Raw genomic sequence first — 26,393 nt, forward strand, 5'->3', positions numbered from 1 at the left:
TCCACATGAATGTGTTACTTAAAAGTATAATCTTGACAGAAATTCTGTGTTGGTGATCTAAGCCACGGCGCTCATGGTCAGCTTGAGCTTTAATAAAACTAGTCTAACTCCAGCAACCCTTGAAATAACCAGGTACCTTCTCCATGGTTTTGATAACCAGACTTGCCGTCCTTTAAGGCGACCTTTTCTGTGGATAGTTGTAGGAGGAACCTTTGATTGTTGTATGCCAAGCAGATCACTCCAGTCTCTCCTGTAGCTTTTAAGAATAATTCAGCGAAATAGAATGTCATCACTCTAGACACAATCAACACCAGTTGTTTGTTGTTTGTTAAATTCTGGCCTTTTCGATGTTTCAATCTCATTACAGACATTAGTTAAACGCAAAGGAAAGAAAGACTGGTTGGAGACCCCATGCACGCGATGGGGATTTCCTTAACGGACGAAAGATCACTGTCCATGACTTCCCCGAAACAGTTTACTCGAGAGAAAAAACATTATTTTCATCTCTTCGGTGAAATGTAAAACCTAGAGATATCACTTTAAATTTGAAATGTGCCAATACACGAAAGACTGATGAGAAAAGGCGATAGGCAATTTCTCTGAGGTGATTTTTTTATTGACGGCTGTTTTTATTGCTGTAATTCTTCAAAATACATTTTTCATCTTCGAACATTATTTTTTCAAAATTCGACAGGCATCTGAAATGAGAGGAAGTTTGTTCTGTAAAAACTTAGAAATTCACTGGCGAATTAACTTCGAAATAAACGAAGCATCCTTTGCTTAATTACTGATAAGCATTTAAAGCCCTTTCACGAATGTACGGAGAAACGATCTAAGGGGAATAACTCTAACGTGTTACCTCGATATGTTGGTTCTCTAATGTATGTCTATTTTGTTTCACGTTCCAATCCCAGTATAAAAATATACATTTTATCTTTTCATTACTTGGATAATACGTATTAAAATACAGACGGTAGCTAAACTCAGCATGGAATGTTTAAAAGTAAACAACATATGAACACATTCTTCAAGTATATTGTAAGTAAGTAAGTTTATTGGTATAAAAATAAAAGTCAACACGACATTAACATATGTTTATAAACCACTGATGTGGGGAGAAATTGTACATACAAATGTATACAATTTTTAACCATCAAGTCATTTTAAAAAATGTCAAACAAATGGCAGATGATGGGACATCCGATTCTTTATATACCCCTAAAACAGTTGCTAAAACACAATTATAATCATTGACTTTTTTTATTCAATCCTTTCAAAGAGGATTGCAGAAAGCATACCTATAAATCTTCAAATAAAAATTCATTATGAGATTTCAAAACAAAAGCAAGAAATTGGACATCATTCGTGTAATTTCAAGGATAGCTATAACACACACACACAAGACTACATAACTTGTTATGAATTATCCTAAAATATTTAGTTGTCCTACAAATTCATGTTAAAATCATGTACATCCCTGAATAAAGTCTGCACCACAGCACCTGCAGCTCACCTTACGAATGTTTAAAATAGTTTGTAGCAAAATAAGGCGAATTTAGGAAACTCTGCCAATACATCCATGCCTCAATAAAAATGAGTGAGGAAAACACTGTTTGCTTATTATTACTAAAGTTAATCTTTTCTGAACAATATCAAACAAGGCAAATGTATTATCTTTGGGACTGTCATCACCACACAGAAACATTTTGATGCCTGAGGTGCACAATTCCTGGTGCTACCATACTGTATTGCGTGAGGATTTGTTTAAAGAAACACACTAACCTATGGCAGTTACCTTACACTTGAAGGCTGTGAATGCCCAAACAGAAATTTGTTGAGTACAAGTCAAAGAATTTTGCTTTATCACTCATTCTACAAAGTTCTACATTTGTCTGTGTTATGGGATAGGGGTTGACATTGCCGTTGTATTAATATCTCCTTGACAAACAGGGCCCCATTTCACAAAACTAGCATAGCATTCTCACAAATGTTATACCTCCTGTACTGTAATGCAGACTTATAACAGTCATAGTGCTAAGATAGCTTTCTGAAATCTGGACCATAATGCTGAGAACCACTGACATCTGTCAACCAGGATAGCGAGTCTGACCACCGGCCGCTTATGACAAGCATACTCACCGTTTGTGGCAAGTATGGGTTGCTGAAGACCTATTGTCACTGGTTCCATGATGCTGGTGATGGATAACAGGTTAGTTCAGTACGTACAAACCATAATGTGCTTGCAAACTTGCTTTCTATGTTCCATTTCCACTTTCTTTTAGCAAAGGAATCAAATAATTGTAGTTGTGTTCCTGGTTTCACAAAATATCTCTGTTTTTTACGAAATAAAACACAAGTTTAAAAAAAATGAAATAATATAAAAGTTAGCATTCATGTTTGTCTTCTATTTAAAAACTTGACAAAAAATCAGTTGTGTTCCTTATGCTGTTCAGTACACATACATGCATTAAAGAAACGCATTGACCAATGACTAAGAAAGAGAGAAGCCCAAAATGTAGTCTGTGATTTCTAACTGCTGGTTGGTCTGTTGTTTTAAAGCTGCAATATTCTAGCTATATGGCGTTAGTCTGTATATAATCAAGTCTTGACCAGACAGTACAGTCGTCAACATCATTTTCATTGATCTACACAACTTGTCAACAAGTCAGGGAACCTTGCCACCCAGTCACCTTTTACAACAAGCATGGCTTACTGAGGATCAATTCTAACCCTATAATTATAGAAAGTGTTCAAATGTAACATGTTGTATTTGGGATTACACTTTCTCAGTAAAGTGCAATTTCTAGTATTTCTTTAGCTGAGTCCCATCCAGAATTCAAACCCGCACCCTTGAACCTGGACCTTCATGGTTTAGTATCTAACTACCAATATGTCTGTAAGGATGAGCTGACCAATAACAACGGACAAACAGTAAAAGTCTCACTTGTACCATTGATGCAAGTGAGCAAGTATACAAAACATGTGACTTTAATAGTATTTTCCCTAGTGAAAGTCCTGACATGTGGTCTGAGTGCATCCTAATGGGGGATCTATCATCAACTATCATAAGGGGGGAGGCCAAAGGCTTCTGGTTTGAATTCTTCCAAGGAGGTCAGGATTTGGTTGGCAATGTCCTTGAATGGAGATTGGTCAGCTCGAGGGTCAGGTACCCAGATCACCTGCATCCCAGCGTCATGGCCAGCGATCAGTCCATTAGCAGCATCTTCAAACACAAGACACTGAAACAAGAGTGAGTGAGTGAGTGAGTGAGTGAGTGAGTGAGTGAGTGAGTGAGTGAGTGAGTGAGTGAGTGAGTGAGTGAGTGAGTGAGTGAGTGAGTGAGTGAGTGAGTGAGTGAGTGAGTGAGTGAGTGTTTCATCAATATCACTGTGTTAAAGGTCATATCTACCATGCAAACATATGACAAGCAACCAAATTCAAAACTGCAGTAACCTGTTTGTGAGCGAAAAGTAACAGCTGACCAACTTTGGAGGTTAGTGATGTCATTCAGTTGTCACATCACAGTATCTAAACATGTCATATGCACTGCAAAGCATTGCCAGGAGATAAGGCTTGTTTTCACTCCACTGACAACACTTATGGAAGCTACGTTTCCACCACGATTAAGACCCAACCAATCTGGGAATAAACAAGTATGTTATTTTTACCTTTTCTGGCGCTGGACTATCTTTAAATCTTTTTGCAGCAACAATGAAACAGTCAGGAGCAGGTTTACCATTCTTGACCTCAGGGTCATCACTACTCAACACAATGTGGCTGAAGAGACTGAAAAACTCTTTGTGATTGGTGACTTTCAGCTCGTAGTTGTAGCCCGTAGACCCAGTTGCCACAGCGATTGGAATGTTGTGTTTGTGAAGATGCCTCACTAATCTCTCAGCCCCTAACAACAAAGCATGTACAAATCTTCTCACTATAAGCATCAATCGTCAGTCCATCACACATCGATTAGAAATAGAAACTAAATATACTGATAAAGCAGCCATAACAACTCCCCTTTCATTTCAGTCTGTTTTTCGTCATCTCAAAACACACCATGACCAGTTCCAGTATAAGACCCAATGACCACTGCCAGCCTTACATAGCTGCCCAGGTTCCTCCCTAAGCTACTCCATGAGATACTACCTAAGTTACGGTTTGCGCTACTTCCCCAAGCTTCTCAATGAGCTATTTTCCCAAGATAATCCCTGAGCTACTTCCCAACCTGTAGCCCAAGCTACTCAATCAGCTACTTCCCAACCTGCAGCCCAAGCTACTTAATGAGTTACTTCCCAACCTGCAGCCCAAGCTACTCAAGCAGCTGCTACCCAACCTGTAGCTCAAGACTCTCAATGAGATACTCAACAAGCTACTCAGCGAGCTACTTCCAAATCTATAGCCCAAGCTACTCAATGAGCTACTTCCCAATCTGTATCCCAAGATACTCAATGAGTTACTTCCCAACCTGCAACCCAAGCTACTCAAGCAGCTGCTACCCAACCTGTAGCTCAAGACTCTCAATGAGATACTCAACAAGCTACTCAGTGAGCTACTTCCAAATCTATAGCCCAAGCTACTCAATGAGCTACTTCCCAATCTGTATCCCAAGATACTCAATGAGTTACTTCCCAAACTGTAGCCCAAGCTACTCAATCAGCTACTTCCCAACATGTAGCCCAAGCTACTCAATCAGCCACTACCTAAACTACTTCCCAACCTGTAGCCCAAGTTACTCAATCACCTACTCCCTAAACTACTTCCCAATCTGTAGCCCAAGCTACTCAATCAGCTACTTCCCAACCTGCAGCTCAAGCTACTTAATGAGTTACTTCCCAACCTGCAGCCCAAGCTACTCAAGCAGCTACTACCCAACCTGTAGCTCAAGACTCTCAATGAGCTACTCAACAAGCTACTCAGTGAGCTACTTCCAAATCTATAGCCCAAGCTACTCAATGAGCTACTTCCCAATCTGTATCCCAAGATACTCAATGAGTTACTTCCCAAACTGTAGCCCAAGCTACTCAATCAGCTACTTCCCAACCTGTAGACCAAGCTACTCAATCAGACACTCCCTAAACTACTTCCCAACCTGTAGCCCAAGTTACTCAATCAGCTACTCCCTAAACTACTTCCCAATCTGTAGCCCAAGCTACTCAATCAGCTACTCCCTAAACTACTTCCCAATCTGTAGCCCAAGCTACTCAATCAGCTACTTCCCAGCCTGTAGCCCAAGCTACTCAATCAGCTACTCCCTAAACTACTTCCCAATCTGTAGCCCAAGCTACTCAATCAGCTACTTCCCAACCTGTAGCCCAAGCTACTCAATCAGCTTTTTCCAACCTGCAGCCCAAGATACTTAATGAGTTACTTCCCAACCTGTAGCTCAAGACTCAATGAGCTACTCAACAAGTTACCCAGTGAGCTACTTCCAAATCTGTAGTCCAAGCTACTCAATCAGCTACTTCCCAACCTGTAGCCCAAGCTACTCAATCAGCTACTTCCCAACCTGTACCCCAAGCTACTCAATCAGCTACTTCCCAACCTGTAGCCCAAGCTACTCAATCAGCCACTACCTAAACTACTTCCCAGCCTGTAGCCCAAGTTACTCAATCAGCTACTCCCTAAACTACTTCCCAATCTGCAGCCCAAGCTACTCAATCAGCTACTCCCTAAACTACTTACCAACCTGCAGGCCAAGCTACTCAATCAGCTACTTCCCAACCTGCAGCCCAAGCTACTTAATGAGTTACTTCCCAACCTGCAGCCCAAGCTACTCAAGCAGCTACTACCCAATCTGTAGCTCAAGACTCTCAATGAGCTACTCAACAAGCTACCCAGTGAGCTACTTCCAAATCTGTAGTCCAAGCTACTAAATGAGCTACTTCCCAACCTGTAGCCCAAGCTACTCAATCAGCTACTTCCCAACCTGTAGCCCAAGCTACTCAATCAACTACTCCCTAAACTACTTCCCAATCTGTAGCCCAAGCTACTCAATCAGCCACTCCCTAAACTACTTCCCAACCTGTAGCCCAAGCTAATCAATCAGCTACTCCCTAAACTACTTCCCAACCTGTAGCCCAAGCTACTCAATCAGCTACTCCCTAAACTACTTCCCAATCTGTAGCCCAAGCTACTCAATCAGCTACTTCCCAACCTGTAGCCCAAGCTACTCAATCAGCTACTCCCTAAACTACTTCCCAATCTGTAGCCCAAGCTACTCAATCAGCTACTCCCTAAACTACTTCCCAATCTGTAGCCCAAGCTACTCAATCAGCTACTCCCTAAACTACTTCCCAATCTGTAGCCCAAGCTACTCAATGAGCTACTTCCCAGTCTGTAGCCCAAGCTACTCAATCAGCTACTTCCCAACCTGTAGCCCAAGCTACTCAATCAGGTACTCCCTAAACCACTTCCAAATCTGTAGCCCAAGCTACTCAATGAGCTACTTCCCAGCCTGTAGCCCAAGCTACTCAATCAGCTACTTCCCAACCTGTAGCCCAAGCTACTCAATCAGCTACTCCCTAAACTACTTCTTAATCTGTAGCCCAAGCTACTAAATGAGCTACTTCCCAGCCTGCAGCCCAAGCTACTCAATCAGCTACTTCCGAATCTGTAGCCCAAGCTACTCAATCAGCTACTTCCCAGCCTGTAGCCCAAGCTACTCAATCAGCTACTTCCCAACCTGTAGCCCAAGCTACTCAATCAGCCGCTCCCTAAACTACTTCCCAACGTGTAGCCCAAAATACTCAATCAGCTACTTCCCAACCTGTAGCCCAAGCTACTCAATCAGCTACTCCCTAAACTACTTCCCAATCTGTAGCCCAAACTACTCAATCAGCTACTCCCTAAACTACTTCCCAGTCTGTAGCCCAAGCTACTCAATCAGCTACTTCCCAGCCTGTAGCCCAAGCTACTCAATCAGCTACTTCCCAACCTGTAGCCCAAGCTACTCAATCAGCTACTCCCTAAACTACTTCCCAATCTGTAGCCCAAGCTACTCAATGAGCTACTTCCCAGTCTGTAGCCCAAGCTACTCAATCAGCTACTTCCCAACCTGTAGCCCAAGCTACTCAATCAGCTACTCCCTAAACTACTTCCCAATCTGTAGCCCAAGCTACTAAATGAGCTACTTCCCAGCCTGTAGCCCAAGCTACTCAATCAGCTACTTCCCAATCTGTAGCCCAAGCTACTCAATCAGCTACTTCCCAGCCTGTAGCCCAAGCTACTGAATCAGCTACTTCCCAACCTGTAGCCCAAGCTACTCAATCAGCTACTCCCTAAACTACTTCCCAACCTGTAGCCCTAACTACTAAATGAGCTATTCAATGAGCTACTCCCCTTGCCTCATTAAACTAAACCCAAACCTACTACTGACCTGGGAGAAAGTCCACCGTGGGGAACACCTTCTTGTGTTCCTTACCCAACTTCTCATTGAGTTCTCTCACAGTCAGCGGCAGATTCAGCTCATCTACAACACAGCATCAGTAAAGGTACATCCCCAGACACTATCTCACCCACAGGGTAAGGCTGCTGTCAGATAGATACATCTATAAAGGCATATCATCAGACACTGTAGCTCACCCACAGGGAAAGGCTGCTGTCACATTGATACATCTGTAAAGGTGCATCACCAGACACTGTAGCTCACTCACAGGGTAAGACTAGTCAGATAGATACATCCGTAAAGGTACATCACAAAGCACTGCAGCTCACCAACAGGGTAAGGCTGCTGTCAGGCAGATAAATCAGTAAAGCAGGGCTCCAGATAAGGGCTGTATCGGTGTACGTACAGATAAAAAATATGTACAAATACAGTAGGGAAAAAAAGTCAGAAAACGTAGCAGTAATGTAACAGTAATGGTGTATGGTCTTAGAATCATTTACAGATGTATCTATATGAAAGAGTTTGCTTCATTGTTTATTGACCTCTTTAAAGACGAGTAGCAACATAGTGGTGCATATATGAAATGAAACATGAGATTACTTACACGCCATTAAATTCCTTTCAGTACACTAACTTTTCCCAGTACTCTTATATTGAAAAAATAAGGCGTACATACTCCTCATGTTGAAAACTTATTTGGAGCCCTGGTAAAGTTACATTACGCGAGGATCAGCCTGCTGTCACACACACATCATTGGAAGTACAGGTCGATGGTCAAGACAAAATCAAAATACAAAGGAAACTATTAATAGAAATACCTAAAACATTAGGTAACTAAATGAATTCACACTATTGTTCATAACATGTGTATAGCAAATTACACATTTATGAATCAAATAGCAAAGGAATGGGCAAAAATGATAATTGAAATATATCTGCAATGGTGTTCTTTAGAAATATATTGATGAAGACTGAAAGCAAAGCCAAAGCTGAGATGAGCCATGTTTTTGTTTATGGTTTCAGACGACAGAAATCTTAACACTCCAGTTCCCTGATTATGAACTTACAGAGTGGGAATGAGTCTTGCACCACCTTGAGCATGCACTAGTGCGTGGATGTGTGCGCTATATAAATATCCGATATATCATTGAGTGAGTTTTACAAGACTTCAGACAACACTGCAGCAGAGGACAGTTGGACTCAAGCTCTGTGTCCATGTGGGGAATCAAACCAACACTTTCAGCATGACAAGTGAGTGATGCAAACATTGAGCATCAAACACTCCTTAGTTTTAGAGGAAGTGGGGGAAATATCAGCCATTGTCAGACGTGCAAACAAACAGATGCCAAGGTTCCCCCCTTACTCTTCAAACATGTTATTTCACTAACTCACCAATCATTATTTGAGCACTTTCATCCTGCTTTCGACCCATTTGCTTTGCTTTTATCTCCCATGTGAATGTTTTGCCGTACTCATCCAGGACATTTTGTGTCGCCACGGAGTACAGACGTTCAGTGTCTGGAACAGAAGTTGAAATGTTACAAGGATGCCAGTGTCAAAGACGATGGATATCTACAGCCTGTAAACAGTCATGATAAGACACAGCCCTGAAACATTGTTACAAAACAAAGATGTTGATATCCATAAAGGTATCATGTCTTCAACCAGTGCTTGATATCATGTACAATGATATCAAGTTGTTTGGGATACACTGACATTCAAACAAGTCATCGGGGCTAAGTGTCCAGTCCATTGCTGTAGCAATAGTAGCAGTTGCAGAGTTACATATATACATGTATATACATATACATTGCAGGTATGTTATTCTTTGTGTACATGACCCCTGAAGGTCCAGGTAGAATTGGTCTTCAGCAACCAATGCTTGCCATAAAAGGCGACTGCTTATCATAAGAGGTGACTAACAGGATCAGGTGGGCAAGCTTGCTGACTTAGTTGACACATCATTAGTTCCCAATTGTGCAGATCGATGCTCATGCTGTTGATCACTGGATTGTCTGATTCAGACTCAATTATTTACAGACCGCCGCCATATAGCTGGAATATTGCTGAGTGTGGCATTAAACTAAACTCGCTCACTCACACACTCACTCACTTTGCTTACATATTTTGTGTATGCATGTACATATGTACAAACTTTGTGGAAGATGTTACCAACAAATCATTATCTCATCCTGCTTTCAAGTGTATTTCACGCCAAACACTGACTGATGATTGAGTTTATCTTTAGGCTGCACTCAGTAGTATTACAGTTATATGGTGATCTGTAAATAATCAAGTCTCGAAACAGCAATCTCATCAACATCATGAGCATCAATCTACTTAACTGTGACACAATGACGTGTGTCAACCAAGTCAGTGAGCTTGACCACCCAATCCCATTAGTCGCCTTTTGCGACAAGCATGGGTTGATCAGTGACCATATGGTCTCTGGGTTGATGTAGATCAATTCTAACCCAGATCTTCAGGGTGACTGATGAAATCCCACCGTATCTTGCACCACACAAACTGTGCATGGAAATTCATTCCCGTGTATCAGCATGTTACAATCTGAAATATCAGCCATACACAAAAGACAAATGCCACTACAGAGTCTAATATCAGTGAAGGCTGTCAATTAACCACGAAAGTATTTAACGGTTCCACCTTCCCACAACACTACGCGATAATGTCACGGATCTTTCATTCCGCTGTATCTGACCCAGGCTCTCGGCCAACCTCAATCTATTCACAATGACGAAATACTCGCCAATATACCAAACGTTACCTAATAACAATCCATCCATGTCAAATATAACATGAGTGACCGGCTTGAATGCAGCTGCCATGATGACAATTTTAGGTCTCGTACGCCTACCTCCGACCTACCTCCGCCACATGCGGTTCACTAGCAAATTAGGTTTTTAGAGTTATCTGTCCTTGACACGGTATAGAAACTCAGCGACAGGGCTACAATGCCACTGTGAGGAGCTTGAATTATTTCCAGAAGCACCCGTACAATCTTCATGGGCCTCCTTTCATGTCAGCAAGCGGATTTATTTATATTCTGACCTTCATATAAGGAAGGGTATGATTGATTTATTTTGTTTGTTGCCCTGAAGTAGCAATATGAAAGCATATTTTTCTTCTTTACCATTCAATTATACATCTTGGAATAAACTAGCGTCATAATATATCATTGTGCGTGTTCTTTTTTTACAGATGAGAATCTGTTCAACAATATTTTAGTAATAACATTCATTCATTCATTCAAAGAGTTCATGACGTGTAAAGGAATGGACTACTATATCTGTACAGAGGCGAAGGACCCAGAGCTCTCTAAATAGTCGACATAAAAGTAACATTGTTCATGGCTTCATATCTTATTGCCCAAGTCTTAGGGACTATTGAATAAGAACATCTGACATAAAATGTTCCTAACCTGTATTGTAAGTTAAGTTATTCTTATTGAATAAGAACATCTGAAATAAATTTTGTTCCTAACCTGTATTCTAAGTTATTTCACCAGCTCCGACCACGATTCCGAAGCCACCAACTAGTCACTAAAATGAACACATTTTACAGAAACTTTCTTCATTTTCAGCAGATTGATACATATCTTGAAGATGTGGAGATCTAGACATGCCACATTTCTAGACTTGTGTTTATTTTCTTGGACGACCCGGGAAGGTCCCGGGGTAGAATAGGCCTTCAGCAACCCATGCTTGCCATAACAGGCGACTCAGCTTGTCGTAAGAGGCGACTAACGGGATCGGGTGGTCAGCCTCGCTGACTTGGTTGACACATGTCATCGGTTCCCAGTTGCGCAGATCGATGCTAATGTTGTTGATCACTGGATTGTCTGGTCCAGACTCGATTATTTACAGACCGCCGCCATATAGCTGGAATATTGCTGAGTGCGGCGTACAACTAAACTCACTCACTCACTATTTTCTTGGACACATTTACTTCAGGCTCTGTAGGACAGACTACACGATACTCTCCTTGCTGAGATGTCGATATGACACCAGAAGTCTACAAGAGAAATAGACAGTAATATCTTACACAAACGACAGGTTCAAGAATAGGGTCGTGTTGGAAAGCTGACTTTCTTATAGATATTAAACTGCCTCTTGTAGTTGACATAGAAGAGTTGGTAAACCGATTTAATCCATCCCCCCTTGATATCTCCAGGGTATACTGGAGGATGCTATAATCCAGAATAGGTTACATCTCGATTACACGAGTTACGTCTTGTAATCACGGACGCTGGTACTGACAGCTTGAATACACGATGTATTATCTCGGGTTTTCTAGGGCAGCGACAAAAGTTTTTCCATATTCATGAGAAATCTGAGCTGAAGCACAGTCGATTTTACAATTCCGAATACAGTATGAATATATGTTTATGAGTAAGTATCAAACACTGCTGGTGCCAGATGATCGTCCAAAGGTGAGCACAGTCTGCCTCTTTTGTGACATCGATGACAAACACACACAGAGGCAAGTCAACTGTTCCCTAAACACGGGAATATGGAGTCCTAGTAAACATTGGGTTTTCATCAGTGGATATCTTGGTCCTCCACATGTCTACCGAAACGTTTCGACAATTTTCCTCAGACCTTCAGTGTTGCAACGTCGATCAAACAACCCCTGAGAATGTGTCGTTTGACGTACTTCGAAATCCAAGTCGAAAGAGTCAGTCCGACTGTACCGCAACAGCTGTGAAATGAAAACAAGAAAGGCTGGTGCTGCTTGGTGTGTGTGTGTGTGTGTGTGTGTGTGTGTGTGTGTGTGTGTGTGTGTGTGTGTGTGTGTGTGTGTGTGTGTGTGTGTGTGTGTGTGTGTGTGTGTGTGTGTGTGTTTGTGTGTGTGTGTGTGTGTGTGGATCGTTTGGATGTACATATGAATCATATCAAACAGTTCTCTGAGGCAGATCATTCGGTGAGTTTCTTATCCTGTAAGATATTTACCAAGCTTCAATAGCACTACTTTCTTTGATATGAATTAAGTTTCCTGTCTACATAATGGTCCGGTCAACAGCTGTTTACATTTATCAATAGACGTTTTCACTGACTACAGCCAGAGAGTGCCCATAGCAGTAGCACTCGGTGACCTCTTGGGCAAACCTTGTACACGTCCAACAATACCTCTTTAAACTCGTTTCCGATTTGTGTCGTCGGATTTCGAGAAGTTGAGAAATAGGTTACATCCATAAAGATTACTTGGAGTTTTACACATTTCCATATATTTTGGTGCACACACTATGAGGTAAACTATGAGGTAAACTATGAGACAAACTACAAGGTAAACTATGAGGTAAACTATGAGGTAAACTGTGAGGTAAACTATAAGGTAAACTATGAGGTAAACTGTGAGGTGAACTGTGAGGTAAACTATGAGGTAAACTGTGAGGTAAACTATGAGGTAAACTGTTAGGTAAACTATGAGGTAAATTATGAGGTAAACTATAAGGTAAACTATGACGTAAACTATAAGGTAAACAATGAGGTCAAAATTCAGGTAAACTATAAGGTAAACTATGAGGTAAACTATAAGGTAAACTACAAGGTAAACTATGAGGTAAACTATGAGGTAAACTATAAGATAAACTATGAGGTAAACTATAACGTAAACAATGAGGTTAAACTATAAGGTAAACTGTGAGGTAAACTATGAGGTAAACTGTGAGGTAAACTATGAGGTAAACTATAAGGTAAACTACAAGGTAAACTATGAGGTAAACTATGAGGTAAACTAAAAGGTAAACTATGAGGTAAACTATGAGGCAAACTATGACGTGAACTATGAGGTAAACTATGAGGTAAACTATGAGGTAAACTATAAGGTAAACTAAAAGGTAAACTATGAGGTAAACTATGAGGTATACTATGAGGTAAACTATAAGGTAAACTATGAGGTAAACCATGAGGTAAACTATGACGTAAACTATGAGGTACACTATGAGGTAAACTATAAGGCAAACTAAAGGGTAAACTAAAAGGTAAACTATAAGGTAAACTATGAGGTAAACAATGACGTAAACTGTGAGGGAAACTATGAGGTAAACTGTGAGGTAAACTATAAGGTAAACCATGAGGTAAACTGTGAGGTAAACTGTGAGGTAAACTATGAGGTAAACTGTGAGGTAAACTATGAGGTAAATTATGAGGTAAACTATGAGGCAAACTATAAGTTAACTATAAGGTAAACTATGAGGTAAACTATAAGGTAAACTATGAGGTAAACTATAAGGCAAACTATAAGGTAAACAATAAGGTAAACTATGAGGTAAACTATGAGGTAAACTACAAGGTAAACTATAAGGTAAACTATGAGGTAAACTATGAGGTAAACTATAAGGTAAACTATAAGGTAAACTATGAGGTAAACTATGAGGTAAACTATAAGGTAAACTATGAGGTAAACTATGAGGTAAACTATAAGGTAAACCATGAGGTAAACTATGAGGTAAACTATGAGGTAAACTATGAGGTAAACTATGAAGTAAACTATAAGGTAAACTATAAGGTAAACTATGAGGTAAACTATGACGTAAACTATAAGGTAAACTATGAGGTAAACTATGAGGTAAACTATGAGGTAAACTATAAGGTAAACTATAAGGTGAACTATGAGTTAAACTATGAGGTAAACTATGACGTAAACTATGAGGTAAACTATAAGGTAAACTATGAGGTAAACTATGAGGTTAAACTATAAGGTAAACTATGAGGTAAACTATGAGGTTAAACTATAAGGTAAACTATAAGGTAAACTATGAGGTTAAACTATAAGGTAAACTATAAGGTAAACTATGAGGTAAACTATAAGGTAAACTATGAGGTAAACTATGAGGTAAACTATAAGGTAAACTATGAGGTAAACTATGAGGTAAACTATAAGGTAAACTATGAGGTAAACTATGAGGTAAACTATAAGGTAAACTATGAGGTAAACTATGAGGTTAAACTATAAGGTAAACTATGAGGTAAACTATGAGGTAAACTATGAGGTAAACTATAAGGTAAACTATGAGGTTAAACTATAAGGTAAACTATGAGGTAAACTATAAGGTAAACTATAAGGTAAACTATGAGGTTAAACTATAAGGTAAACTATGAGGTAAACTATAAGGTAAACTATAAGGTAAACTATGAGGTAAACTATAAGGTAAACTATGAGGTAAACTATGAGGTAAACTATAAGGTAAACTATGAGGTAAACTATGAGGTTAAACTATAAGGTAAACTATAAGGTAAACTATGAGGTAAACTATAAGGTAAACTATGAGGTAAACTATGAGTTAAACTATGAGGTAAACTATGACGTAAACTATGAGGTAAACTATAAGGTAAACTATAAGGTAAACTATGAGGTAAACTATGAGGTAAACTATGACGTAAACTGTGAGGTAAACTATAAGGTAAACTATAAGGTAAACTATGAGGTAAACTGTGAGGTAAACTATAAGGTAAACTATGAGGTACACTATAAGGTAAACTATGACGTAAACTATAAGGTAAACTATGAGGTACACTATGAGGTAAGCTATAAGGTACACTATGAGGTAAACTATAAGGTAAACTATGAGGTAAACTATAAGGTAAACTATAAGGTAAACTATGACGTAGACTATGAGGTAAACTATGAGGTAAACTATAAGGTAAACCATGACGTAAACTATGAGGTAAACTATAAGGTAAACTATAAGGTAAACTATGACGTAAAGTATAAGGTAAACTATGACGTAAACTATAAGGTAAACTATGAGGTAAACTATAAGGTACACTATGAGGTAAACTATGAGGTAGACTATGAGGTAAACTATGAGGTAAACTATGAGGTAAACTATGAGGTAAACTATAAGGTAAACTATGACGTAAACTATAAGGTAAACTATGAGGTAAACTATGAGGTAGACTATGACGTAAACTATGACGTAAACTATAAGGTAATCTATGAGGTACACTATGAGGTAAACTATAAGGTACACTATGAGGTAAACTATAAGGTAAACTATGAGGTAAACTATAAGGTAAACTATAAGGTAAACTATGACGTAGACTATGAGGTAAACTATGAGGTAAACTATAAGGTAAACCATGACGTAAACTATGAGGTAAACTATAAGGTAAACTATAAGGTAAACTATGACGTAAAGTATAAGGTAAACTATGACGTAAACTATAAGGTAAACTATGAGGTAAACTATAAGGTAAACTATGAGGTAAACTATGAGGTAAACTATGAGGTAGACTATGACGTAAACTATAAGGTAAACTATGAGGTAAACTATAAGGTAAACTATGAGGTAAACTATAAGGTAAACTATGAGGTACACTATGAGGTAAACTATGACGTAAACTATAAGGTAAACTATGAGGTAAACTATAAGGTAAACTATGAGGTAAACTATGAGGTAAACTATAAGGTAAACTATGAGGTAAACTATAAGGTAATCTATGAGGTACACTATGAGGTAAACTATAAGGTAAACTATGAGGTAAACTATAAGGTAATCTATGAGGTACACTATGAGGTAAACTATGACGTAAACTATGACGTAAACTGTGAGGTAAACTATAAGGTAAACTATGAGGTAAACTATAAGGTAATCTATGAGGTACACTATAAGGTAAACTATGAGGTAAACTATGAGGTAAACTATGAGGTAGACTATGAGGTAAACTATAAGGTAAACTATGAGGTTAACTATGAGGTAATCTATGAGGTACACTATAAGGTAAACTATGAGGTAAACTATGAGGTAAACTATGAGGTAGACTATGAGGTAAACTATAAGGTAAACTATGAGGTAAACTATAAGGTAATCTATGAGGTACACTATGAGGTAAACTGTAAGGTAGACTATGAGGTAAACTATAAGGTAAACTATGAGGTAAACTATGAGGTAAACTATGAGGTAGACTATGACGTAAACTATAAGGTAATCTATGAGGTAAACTATAAGGTAAACTATGAGGTACACTATGAGGTAAACTATGACGTAAACTATAAGGTAAACTATGAGGTAAACTATAAGGTAAACTATAAGGTAATCTATGAGGTAAACTATAAGGTAAACTATGAGGTACACTATAAGGTAAACTATGACGTAAACTATAAGGTAAACTATGAGGTAAACTATAAGGTAATCTATGAGGTACACTATGAGGTAAACTATGAGGTAAACTATGAGGTAAACTATAAGGTAAACTATGAGGTAAACTATAAGGTAAACTATAAGGTAAACTATGACGTAGACTATGAGGTAAACTATGAGGTAAACTATACGGTGAATCATTGTGATGGGAGAGAAACCGTTAAACAGTTGGTCTTCACCAATTCATTCTTTTCGTAAGAAGTGACGCAAGGGTCTGACACATGTCATCGTGTCTCAAATGCATGTACCGATGCTCATCATGTTGATCACTGGATTGCCTGGTCCAGGCCCGAGTAATTACAGATAGCTGCCATTTAGCTGGAATATTAAACAAACAAATCTTAGGGTCAGGTGTAGACAGATTTCATGGCAATGTTGTTAGAGCAGGGATAATCTACAACAGGCATAAGTCACTCGCTCGCTTTCTTTACCATTTGTACCAATTAACGCGTACCTCGTCGTGCTTCAGTGCACACAGTGACTTGACTCGTTCCCAGCGCAACTTCAGCTGTGTATAACAGAACTTCATCCAGTTTATTGTATCAGTCGGAATTTTACAATGAATGAATTGCGGTAAGAATTAAGAGCAAGCACTATACGTATACGAATGAAATAAATAAAATAATAATAATAAAAGAAAGAAGTACATATGTGAATAAATGAAAGAATACATAATACACCGTGGCCTTCCCTCCCAAAACATGTTAAAGAACGCAAAAGTATCGCGAGAACACCTGTGTTAACATCAGCTTTTTAAAAGATCTGCTTTGAGACATTTTTGTTTACATTAATGATTAATTCAGATATCTTACTGCATATAGGGAATGGAATGGACATTAACAGAAATAACTGACACTGTCACACACCCGTTAAAAACAGAAAGTTTATAACTAGTACAAATCGTTGTAAACACCTTTCCAGTTTTGCCAAATAATAAAATCAACAAAAAATATTAAGATCAACAAGAAAGAAAGAAGTTATAGAACAATAACCCTCAAACATCACAAGCATCAATGACGGATCAGTTCAGATTGGCGATATGTCATATTTTTCACACAACTCAAATACACCCTAACATTCTTTTTCAGATTATGCAACTATCACTATTACTTGCAAACACATTTCACCTAATAGTATATTCCCCTCATAAGAAATAAAGGTTTATGTGAAAGATGTTTTGAAGAAATAACTAGAAGCACTCAAACAACGGTATGTAGCATTGTAATGGCGGATCAGAACAGATCGGAGATATGTCATGTTTTTCACACACCTCAAATACACCCTAATAACGTATTTAGTCGTAACACTATCACTATTACTTGAAAATACATTTCACCTAAAAGCATGTTTCCTTTCTAAAAATTAAACGAATGTGTGAAAGAAGGTTTTATCGGCAAAATTTAGTCTATCCTCGCGGTGAATCGAGAATGGAAGCCAGTGAGCTATAACATACCGACTTGAAACTTTACTACAAATCTACTGTCCTAATACTGATACTAATACCAACTGTGACTTAAACTGAAGTGACAAAATAGTTAACTTATCTTCTACATGTAGTTTTACAGTTGTCACAACACTCGGCCAATTTAATCAGCTGTTGAAAATATACCGGGCTCAATTTTAAATACTACGCTGCCGCCATATTGGCTACACTGGTTACGTAACAACCCGAGACATACGTTCAGGGAGTTTCTTCTCCCTCTGTATATAGTCTCCCTGAGGAACAACGGCAATACTGAAATCATTCACCTATGATAGGTCACTACTGCCGCCATTGGTTGTTCTATATTTTGTCCAAAAACACGGAAACACTAAAATACATGCAACTAATTATGTATGTGTGTGCATATATTTATTATCTGTTCAACGAAATCGGCAAGACTCGTTTTATCATAGATGCAAAAGTGCATTTTTTGTCAGAACAAAATTACCGCTGTGTTTATTCAGATGACAGATAACATTCTGAGAAGAACACCTGTATTTGCTTTTTAGTACTTAAAACATGTTTTTCGGCTTAAAACACGAAAGACATAAACGACAGCAACACCCATTAGCCTGGAGCAAGAGCGTGCCGGCTGAAATTAAGATTTATGCCCAAACCAGGTGACACTCACCTGAAGACAGCTCGTGCGTCAGGCACAGTTAATTATCCCCAGGTGTTAATGACCTATGAAAACATGACGAATGTATGTCGTTGCTACAAGCAATTAGCCTCAAGTTACCTTGAATGTAAAGTAAATGAACTTCCTCAATATGTCTGATAAATTGTTGGAATAATTGATAATATTTAATTATTTTATTAAGCCTATCGTCACTCGTATACTTTCGTCAGTCGACAGACATGTGATCAGTTTTCAGTGCTCCAGTTTACACTAACAGATTCAGGATGAAAATGGTATTTTATACATTAAATAATAATGCAGTGACATTCAGAGAGCTATTTATGTGGGATGATACAAACCTAATTTATACCTAAAGCTATCATACAAGGGAAGTAACTCCTCTCGCTTTAACGGCGAGATACCTACATCGGACGCGTATGTTGCTTCGGGTCTGTGTTCGTACGCGTGTGCGTGCGTCTATACGTCCGAAATAACGCTGTTTTTTCAGCGGAATGAGACATAACACCTCAGTCTAACAAACATACCCAACTGTGATACCGTACTCCGTGTAACGTTTGTTTCATTTCCTTAGCCGCGGTGCGCCAGACTACATATCTGCATAATTCATACAATGTTTTGGTGTGAACAGACCATGCAGGGACCCGTTTCTCAAAGCTATCGTAAGCCTAAGATCTCGTAACTTTTCCCGTAGCATTCGTATCTCCTACACCATGACACAGACGAACCAACTACAGTTGGTGTTTCCGCAAAACGTAGTCCCGGAATCGAACAAACAACCTTCGCCGGCCACCATGGATATATAGTAAGTGAGTGAGTTTAATTTTACGCCGCATTCAGCAATATAAATTCTGAATAAGAGGGTTGGTTATAACGTTTCCACCTGTTTCGCGCATATAAGAGGGGCGGTGGGGTAGCCTAATGGTTAAGGCGTCTGCTTATAACGCTGAAGACCAGGGTTTGATTCACCATATGACCACAACGTGTGAAGCCCATTTCTGGTGTTCCTCCCTGTGATTGCTCAAACTGCGTTAAACGAAACTCACTCACTGTTTGGCGCGTAACCACGTTGATACGGTACATAGTCGGATACAGCTTGTCTGGAATAGAAGGTTGAGGAGGTGTAGGTTTCAAACCATTTGTATATCGTGATTACCTAGTGATAATCTTCGACCTATTTACATCAGCATCTCCGCTTTCAAGCTGTAGGTGCGGATACAGGTTTTCCACAAGGATGCAGTTGACGGGTCGCTACATGTTTCCATAATTAGGGCAATCCTTTATATTTCCGTTGCTCATCGCCCGACCAACATTTCTTGCCCTCAACATCTGTAAACTGCTCATTCGTTTGGGGTGGTGGGCTAGCCTAGTGGTTAAGGTGTTCGCTCGTTAAGCCGGAGACCTGGGTTCGATTCCCCACACGGGTACAATGTGTACCTGGAATGTTGCCAAAAGCGACGTAAAACTAAACTCAATCAATCAATTTTCCCTCCCTGTGTCAGTGTACTGAGGACGGATGTAGGTATACGACAGGTAAAGCTTCATTGAAAGTGCTAGGTATTCACATTCTTCTTTCTTCATTCATACACTAAAACCCTGACCGAAGTTCCTCAATATGTAATATCTGATTCAATCTGATTCAATGTAGGCGTTTCCTACATTTTTCTTAGTTGTTCCCTGCTACTTTTGCTTGCGGTGCAATTTGCGTCGTGGGTGCAAAATCTGTAACTTTGACAAGAGACGAATTTGTTGTTTACATTTTCTGTTTCCTGAATAACAAACAAAACAGAATGAATCAGGGTTTTTGTAAACCAGGTCTTTGTTTTTATCCAGATACCAGATACAGGATATGGCAGAATCAGAGTCGCAGATGTTGCTGTCTTCCTTTCTGTTGTAGACATGAACAAGTAAAAAAGATTAAATCTCATTTTTCTTCAAAATAAAAACGACCCAAATCACGGTTGCTACGTGAAACATATAAAAACAGTTTGCCCTGATAAAACAAATGCCCAACATCATCGTGTCATCTCGTGAAAGGAGATAATGCAAGCTAAGAGTGCGTGGACTCTATTTCATTATCGTTATAATTACTCCTGTGTTATACCATCCTGGTACAGTATTATACCATCCAGGTACTGAATTATACCGTCCCGGTACAGTATTATACCATCCAGGTACAGTATTATACCATCCCGGCACAACATTATACCATTTCGGTACAGTATTGTACCACCCCGGCACAGTAATATACCATCCCGGCACAATGTTATACCATGTCGGTACAGTATTATACCATACCGGCACAGTATTATACCATCTCGGTACAGTATTATACCATCCAGGTACAGTATTATACCATCTCGGCACAGTATTATACCATTTCGGTACAGTATTATACCATCCCGGCACAGTATTATACCACCCCGGTTACAGTAGTATACCATTTCGGTAGAGTATTATACCATCGAGACACAATATTATACCATTCCGGTACAGTATCATACCATGCCAGTAAGGTATTACACCATTTCCCGGTTCAGAAGAGGAGATAAGTACTTACAGATGTACATAAAGATGTATGCTGTATAGCAATCGTCGCTTAGTCAGCATTGTTACTGCGAAGGGCGATAGGCAATGAATCAACCGACTGAATGTATAACACAGTATACCGTTTATTATACGAGGAACCAGGGGTTGCCATGGCAGTGTGTCCCTGAAACACATATTTCCGTCTCACAGTCCCTGTACTGCGTTATTTGCCCTGCTGTCCAACCCTTTACGCTAAAACCCGAAGTGAAGCAAGTCTAGATTTTCTCCGGTTCAGGATCTCGAGTCTTACTGGGACTTCTTTTCCATGTAAATGGGATTATTTGGTACTATCTAAATATATTCAGAGCCTCAGTCCCAGTCTCCGACAACAGTCGAAGGTTAAAACTGGCATTATTATGGCATTATCGTGTATTGTAATGAATCGGCAGGCCAAATTAACAACATATGATTTACTCTTACACCAGACACAAAAGGTTTGTTGCAGGGTTCACCTTTCACTTAAAAGAATTTTTTTCTGGAAATCAGTTGCACAGTACTATCACTGCCACATTTTGACAACAACAACAAAAGCAACAACATGAGCAACAACAAACCAATTATTGCACTCTTACATGCATATTACCGGCGGTGTTCTAGTTTTATTTATGTTAATAAAGAACAGCGCTCTTTGATATCAACATATATCTTTTCTGCCGGCCACGTGCACGTCCGTGACTTTTGACACGCAATACGTCACGCCCCCGGCTCCACGTGCCTGTTATCAGTATTCTCTGACAGTATTACGTCATAGTGGCCTGTAACCGTTGATAATCCTTCTTTGACTAATGCGTTAATTAGATATGGTTGTTTTCCTTGGGATATAGATACAGCAGGGATCTACTGAGTGACAGGGATTAGACAGTGTCCATTTACTATCTCCATGAGATATAGCCATTTCTGACAGCGAAAGCCACACGAATAATAATCGATGACCACTGTATTAATCAACAAGGTTGTAAAATAAATGAAGAGAGAAAATTATATTAATGATATAATGATATTTACGTAATTAGGGTCATAATGTGACGATTTCTCTGTGTAAGTCTGATCATATCTTGATTCACTGAACCCCACCCATGCACTCAACACTCCCATCTTTATCCCAGTACAATACTGCATCAAACAGGGCAGGTGTTTCAATTGCCCCACATCCCATACCGAATCGCTAACAAATCCCTACACTGAAGTTAAACATTAAAAGTTTATACATCCGACATCTGCAAAACTACCTTGCACGACAATTTTATTTAAATTTAAAAGGCGATAGATAAGAAGTATGACATTTCAGTGTATATATTGTCTGTAATTAGAAGGGTCCTAAACACATTTTTGAAGACCTTTACATACAACGCGCATTATGCTAATCTAATTAACATTTCTAAAGAAATATAACACAAATAATTCGGTCCAGTTTTCCGAGGAACCGGAATCCGGGTTAGAACGATTGTCGTAAAAAGGTGATCCTAACATGATCGCGTGGGTCTGTAGGGTCGTTGTTCATGATATTGATCACTGGATTGCCTGGTCCAGATTCGGTTATTGTCATATCTGGAACGGTTTCAAGCACTAAACAGGACAACACTTGTTCACAGCGATAGTTTTCAGTACAGGTACTCTCTCTCTCTCACATACACACACACACACAGTGGACTCGTAGCCTTGACCTAAGACATTATCAACCAACAAACCTAGATAAACTGCCGGTCAAAGACGTATTTATATGTAACCATGACTGATAGTGGCTCACAATGAAATGGAAAAGAAGCGGCAGTCCGATTGCTATTCGATGTAGCTGCCTTTTCGACCCTTAGTTCGCAGTTTTTCGGTGAATGTTTATTTTTAGAGTAAGTGATTGAATGTTTTGTTTGTTGATTTGTTGTTTAAAGAACGCCGCACTTGGCAATATCCTATCTAAGGGACAGAGGTCTGTAAATATTTGAGTCTAGACCTGAAACTCCAGTGATCAACAGCATGAGCATCGATCTACGTAATTGTGATACAATGACATGTGTCAACCAAGTTAGCGAGCCTGACCACCGGATCCTGTTGGGGGTCTACGTATACTGCGGAGAGTTCTTGGTGGGTTCGACCCGGTAGGGTTTCCTGGGAGACTGTCTGGGGTGAATGATAAGCTTTACCAATCTGACTGTATAGCGCCTTCCTTCCAACTTTTGCTGCTCGGTGGCGCTTATATGTTTCTGATGAGTATGTCAAGTTTAAGAATTGTAAATGTAGTTTTAAATCGCCTTTAGCTCTGTTTCAGAAAATACGAGGCTGGGGGCCTCGGAATGGAACCCGGGTTCGAGCGAGCTGATGCTTTTACCACGAGGTTACTCCTGTAGAATGTTTTAGACAAACATGTACATAATATCAAAATCGTGTTCCTTATAAAAGACTTTTGTTTCAAATTTGTTTTGATTATATATACTATTGAAGATGTACCAGACTGGTCTAAGTCGCCACTGGTAAGGTATGCGACTGATTCAAGGATGCTCTCGCGAGATCACACAGTCAACACATACTTACTGGCACACTATAACTGTAGAATTGCTGAGTGCGCCCCTACACAACAAATAGAATAACCTTATCTTCATGTAATGATATGAAACTACGTGCAGCGTACATTGATAAAATACACGAATATGTAAGAAAATCGAGGATTAGGTGAACATCAAGTCTCACTCTCCGCACGTGAAACCCCCGTCAAGTATCGGAAAACCTGGAAATAAACAGGACCTCGTGCAAAGCTCCGTACAGCGATAATCACAGGGTATCTACGTCATCACCCTCTACCTGCACGTGTCAACGCGCTGCACGGTTGTAGTAGCAGAGAGCGCTCTAATCGTGGGCCGCATCCGACCATACCTCAACCCAAGTTGATTCGGAAACGGTGAGAGTGGTTAGAGTGGGTACCACTTGAGTTGAGTGTTTGGGAGTCCCATAACACAAGACCACGCATAATGTACGGGGTTGTATTGTATATATTATACTTATATTAGATGGTTTTTATATTTTGGTATTTATGAAAGGTTTCGTCGACATCTAGCGGTATCAGATTTAAAAAGTAACAGTTAATTAGCTTGAAAACACAACAATTGTATGTGTGGACAAGATCAAATGAAGGTATGTGGAGAAAAATAGTTATCTTGTCATATCCTGATGAAATAAATATTCAGATTGAATACATCTTCTAAGATTAGGCACATGTCGGCTACTTCCTGCTTATAATTCGTTAAGTGCAGGATATTGTCTCATTTACAGATGTGATAATTTACATGATATAGTTTAACATGACGGTGGAGATTGGGCCGTCATCATCACCATCATTAATACACTACAAATAAAAAGTATGGGAATACCCGAGATTGTTTTAGTCATGTGTAAATCCAAATGTGGTGAACGTTTTGAATGGTAACTTTACATGACATGTTAGAACATGCAGTGAAGCACTTGTTTAATATTTGTGGATTGAAATTAAACATTATCAAAAACAGCAAAAGACAAGTGTGCTGAAGCACACCAGCACCATGTATGAACCAAACATGTCACCTTTCCCATCATCATCATCATCATCATCATCATCATCATCATCATCATCCCGGGGTAGAATAGGTCTTCAGCAACCCATGCTTGCCATAAAAGGCGACCGTGCTTGTCGTAAGAGGCGATTAACGGGATCGGGTGGTCAGGCTCGCTGATTTGGTTGACACATGTCATCGGTTCCCAATTGCGCAGATCGATGCTCATGTTGTTGATCACTGGATAGTCTGGTCCAGACTCGATTATTTACAGACCGTCGCCATATAGCTGGAATACTGCGGCGTAAAACTAAACTCACTCACTCACTACTATCATCGTCATCATCATCACGAACATCACCACCATCGTGAAAATCAATATCATAGCCTGCGATCACTTTCATCAGCATTATTACCATCATCGTCACCGTCATCGTCATCGCCATCGCCATCGCCAAACAAAACAGACATTACTGCCATCATCGCCCGAGACATCTGCGGTGTCGACTTGACAGTTGACGACAGCGTTTAAATATGCATTAAATCTACAAGAATGCTCCATTCTGCAACGCTGGGTAAGGCGTTGGTGAACACTCCACGTCAGGAACGTGGCGCATTGTGAGGAAGATTTCGTTTGATTTAATTTATAATACATTCCAGAAATTATTTCCAATATTCAATAAATTATGAACCGGCGTCACGACCGTTGGCAGATACAATTTGATACCTGTACTTTTTCTGCCTAAATACCACATGGTGTCACAAATGTGTTTTAAAACAACTCAAAAAAATTCCATGAATAATAAAATCAGGAATAAGTCAAAGAATCACCATCTTGTTACGAGCTCTGCGTATGTTCAGTATTGGGATGAGTATACCGTGCCAGGCACAACCCATGCTTGTCTACATTACTGCCTTCTACGGGCTTCTTTTCAATATATTGTTTTCTGGAAAACATATTCAATTCAGCTGCTAAAGGTTTGTTAGTCTAGAACAGTGTTTATAACACCGGTATATACTGAAAAACAGAAGAAATGCAGGTTTCAAAAAGATGAAATCTCATAAATGTAAGCGTTCATGTTTATGTCGTCTGTCTGAAACCTTGACAAAAAAACCGTTGCGTTTGTTTTTACTTGTCAGTATATCTGTTTTTTCCGATTGTTACACAAATGTCACAGTTTGCCCGTCATATTATACCACGGTGTAGTGTATAATATATATTGTGCGTATCGACATTAAGCTGTTCAGTGAGAGGAAAGCACAGCAGCGTACACAAATAGGTTCTTGTATATAGTACTATTCCATTCATTTGGAAATGTTTCATCAGCAAGTATGAATAAGCGATTCCATGCAATATTACATCGTGTAAACGCACTCCGTACAATACAAACACATACATCACGGTGAAGGAACATACATCATTGGTTGACTCGCTATTGCTGGCGGATTTACATCCTGTAGTAGATAATCACTCTCTCATTGGTCAGTCTGACATGACCACGCCCACCGTGCTGCCTCGCGCTGTCGACAGGTTCGCCTGGGGCATTTTTCATGTGAAAGCTACTCAGTTGTAAAGCCGTTTTTAGATGTCCTATCCCAGTCAGGTTAAAGCAAAATTTAGC

The 26,393-nt window shown here is 39.4% G+C and overlaps 1 protein-coding gene across 1 annotated transcript; it reads right to left on the reverse strand.

Annotated features, from left to right (window-relative positions):
* Positions 1–1,026: 1,026 nt before the first annotated feature.
* Positions 1,027–10,314, reverse strand: LOC137282726 (pseudouridine-5'-phosphatase-like). Its single transcript, XM_067814512.1, has 5 exons — positions 10,167–10,314; positions 8,774–8,899; positions 7,373–7,465; positions 3,669–3,901; positions 1,027–3,239 (listed from the first exon to the last, which is right to left on the reverse strand). The coding sequence occupies exons 1-5, from the start codon at positions 10,225–10,227 to the stop codon at positions 3,057–3,059; spliced, it is 696 nt and encodes a 231-aa protein (XP_067670613.1). The 5' UTR covers positions 10,228–10,314; the 3' UTR covers positions 1,027–3,056.
* Between the last annotated feature and the right edge of the window lie 16,079 nt (positions 10,315–26,393).

The sequence above is a fragment of the Haliotis asinina genome, chromosome 4 (genome assembly GCF_037392515.1).
Source record: "Haliotis asinina isolate JCU_RB_2024 chromosome 4, JCU_Hal_asi_v2, whole genome shotgun sequence".
NCBI classification, from domain to species: domain Eukaryota; kingdom Metazoa; phylum Mollusca; class Gastropoda; order Lepetellida; family Haliotidae; genus Haliotis; species Haliotis asinina.

What these genes read in the sequence shown, in the direction of transcription:
- LOC137282726 (XM_067814512.1), bottom strand. Translation starts at nt 10,227, where the DNA reads ATGGCAGCTGCATTCAAGCCGGTCACTCATGTTATATTTGACATGGAT. An exon ending in CATGGATGGATTGTTATTAG is followed by an intron (nt 8,900 to 10,166) that starts GTAACGTTTGGT and finishes CTTCTGTTCCAG; the next exon opens with ACACTGAACGTCTGTACTCC. An exon ending in ATAGTCCAGCGCCAGAAAAG is followed by an intron (nt 3,240 to 3,668) that starts GTAAAAATAACA and finishes CTCTTGTTTCAG; the next exon opens with TGTCTTGTGTTTGAAGATGC.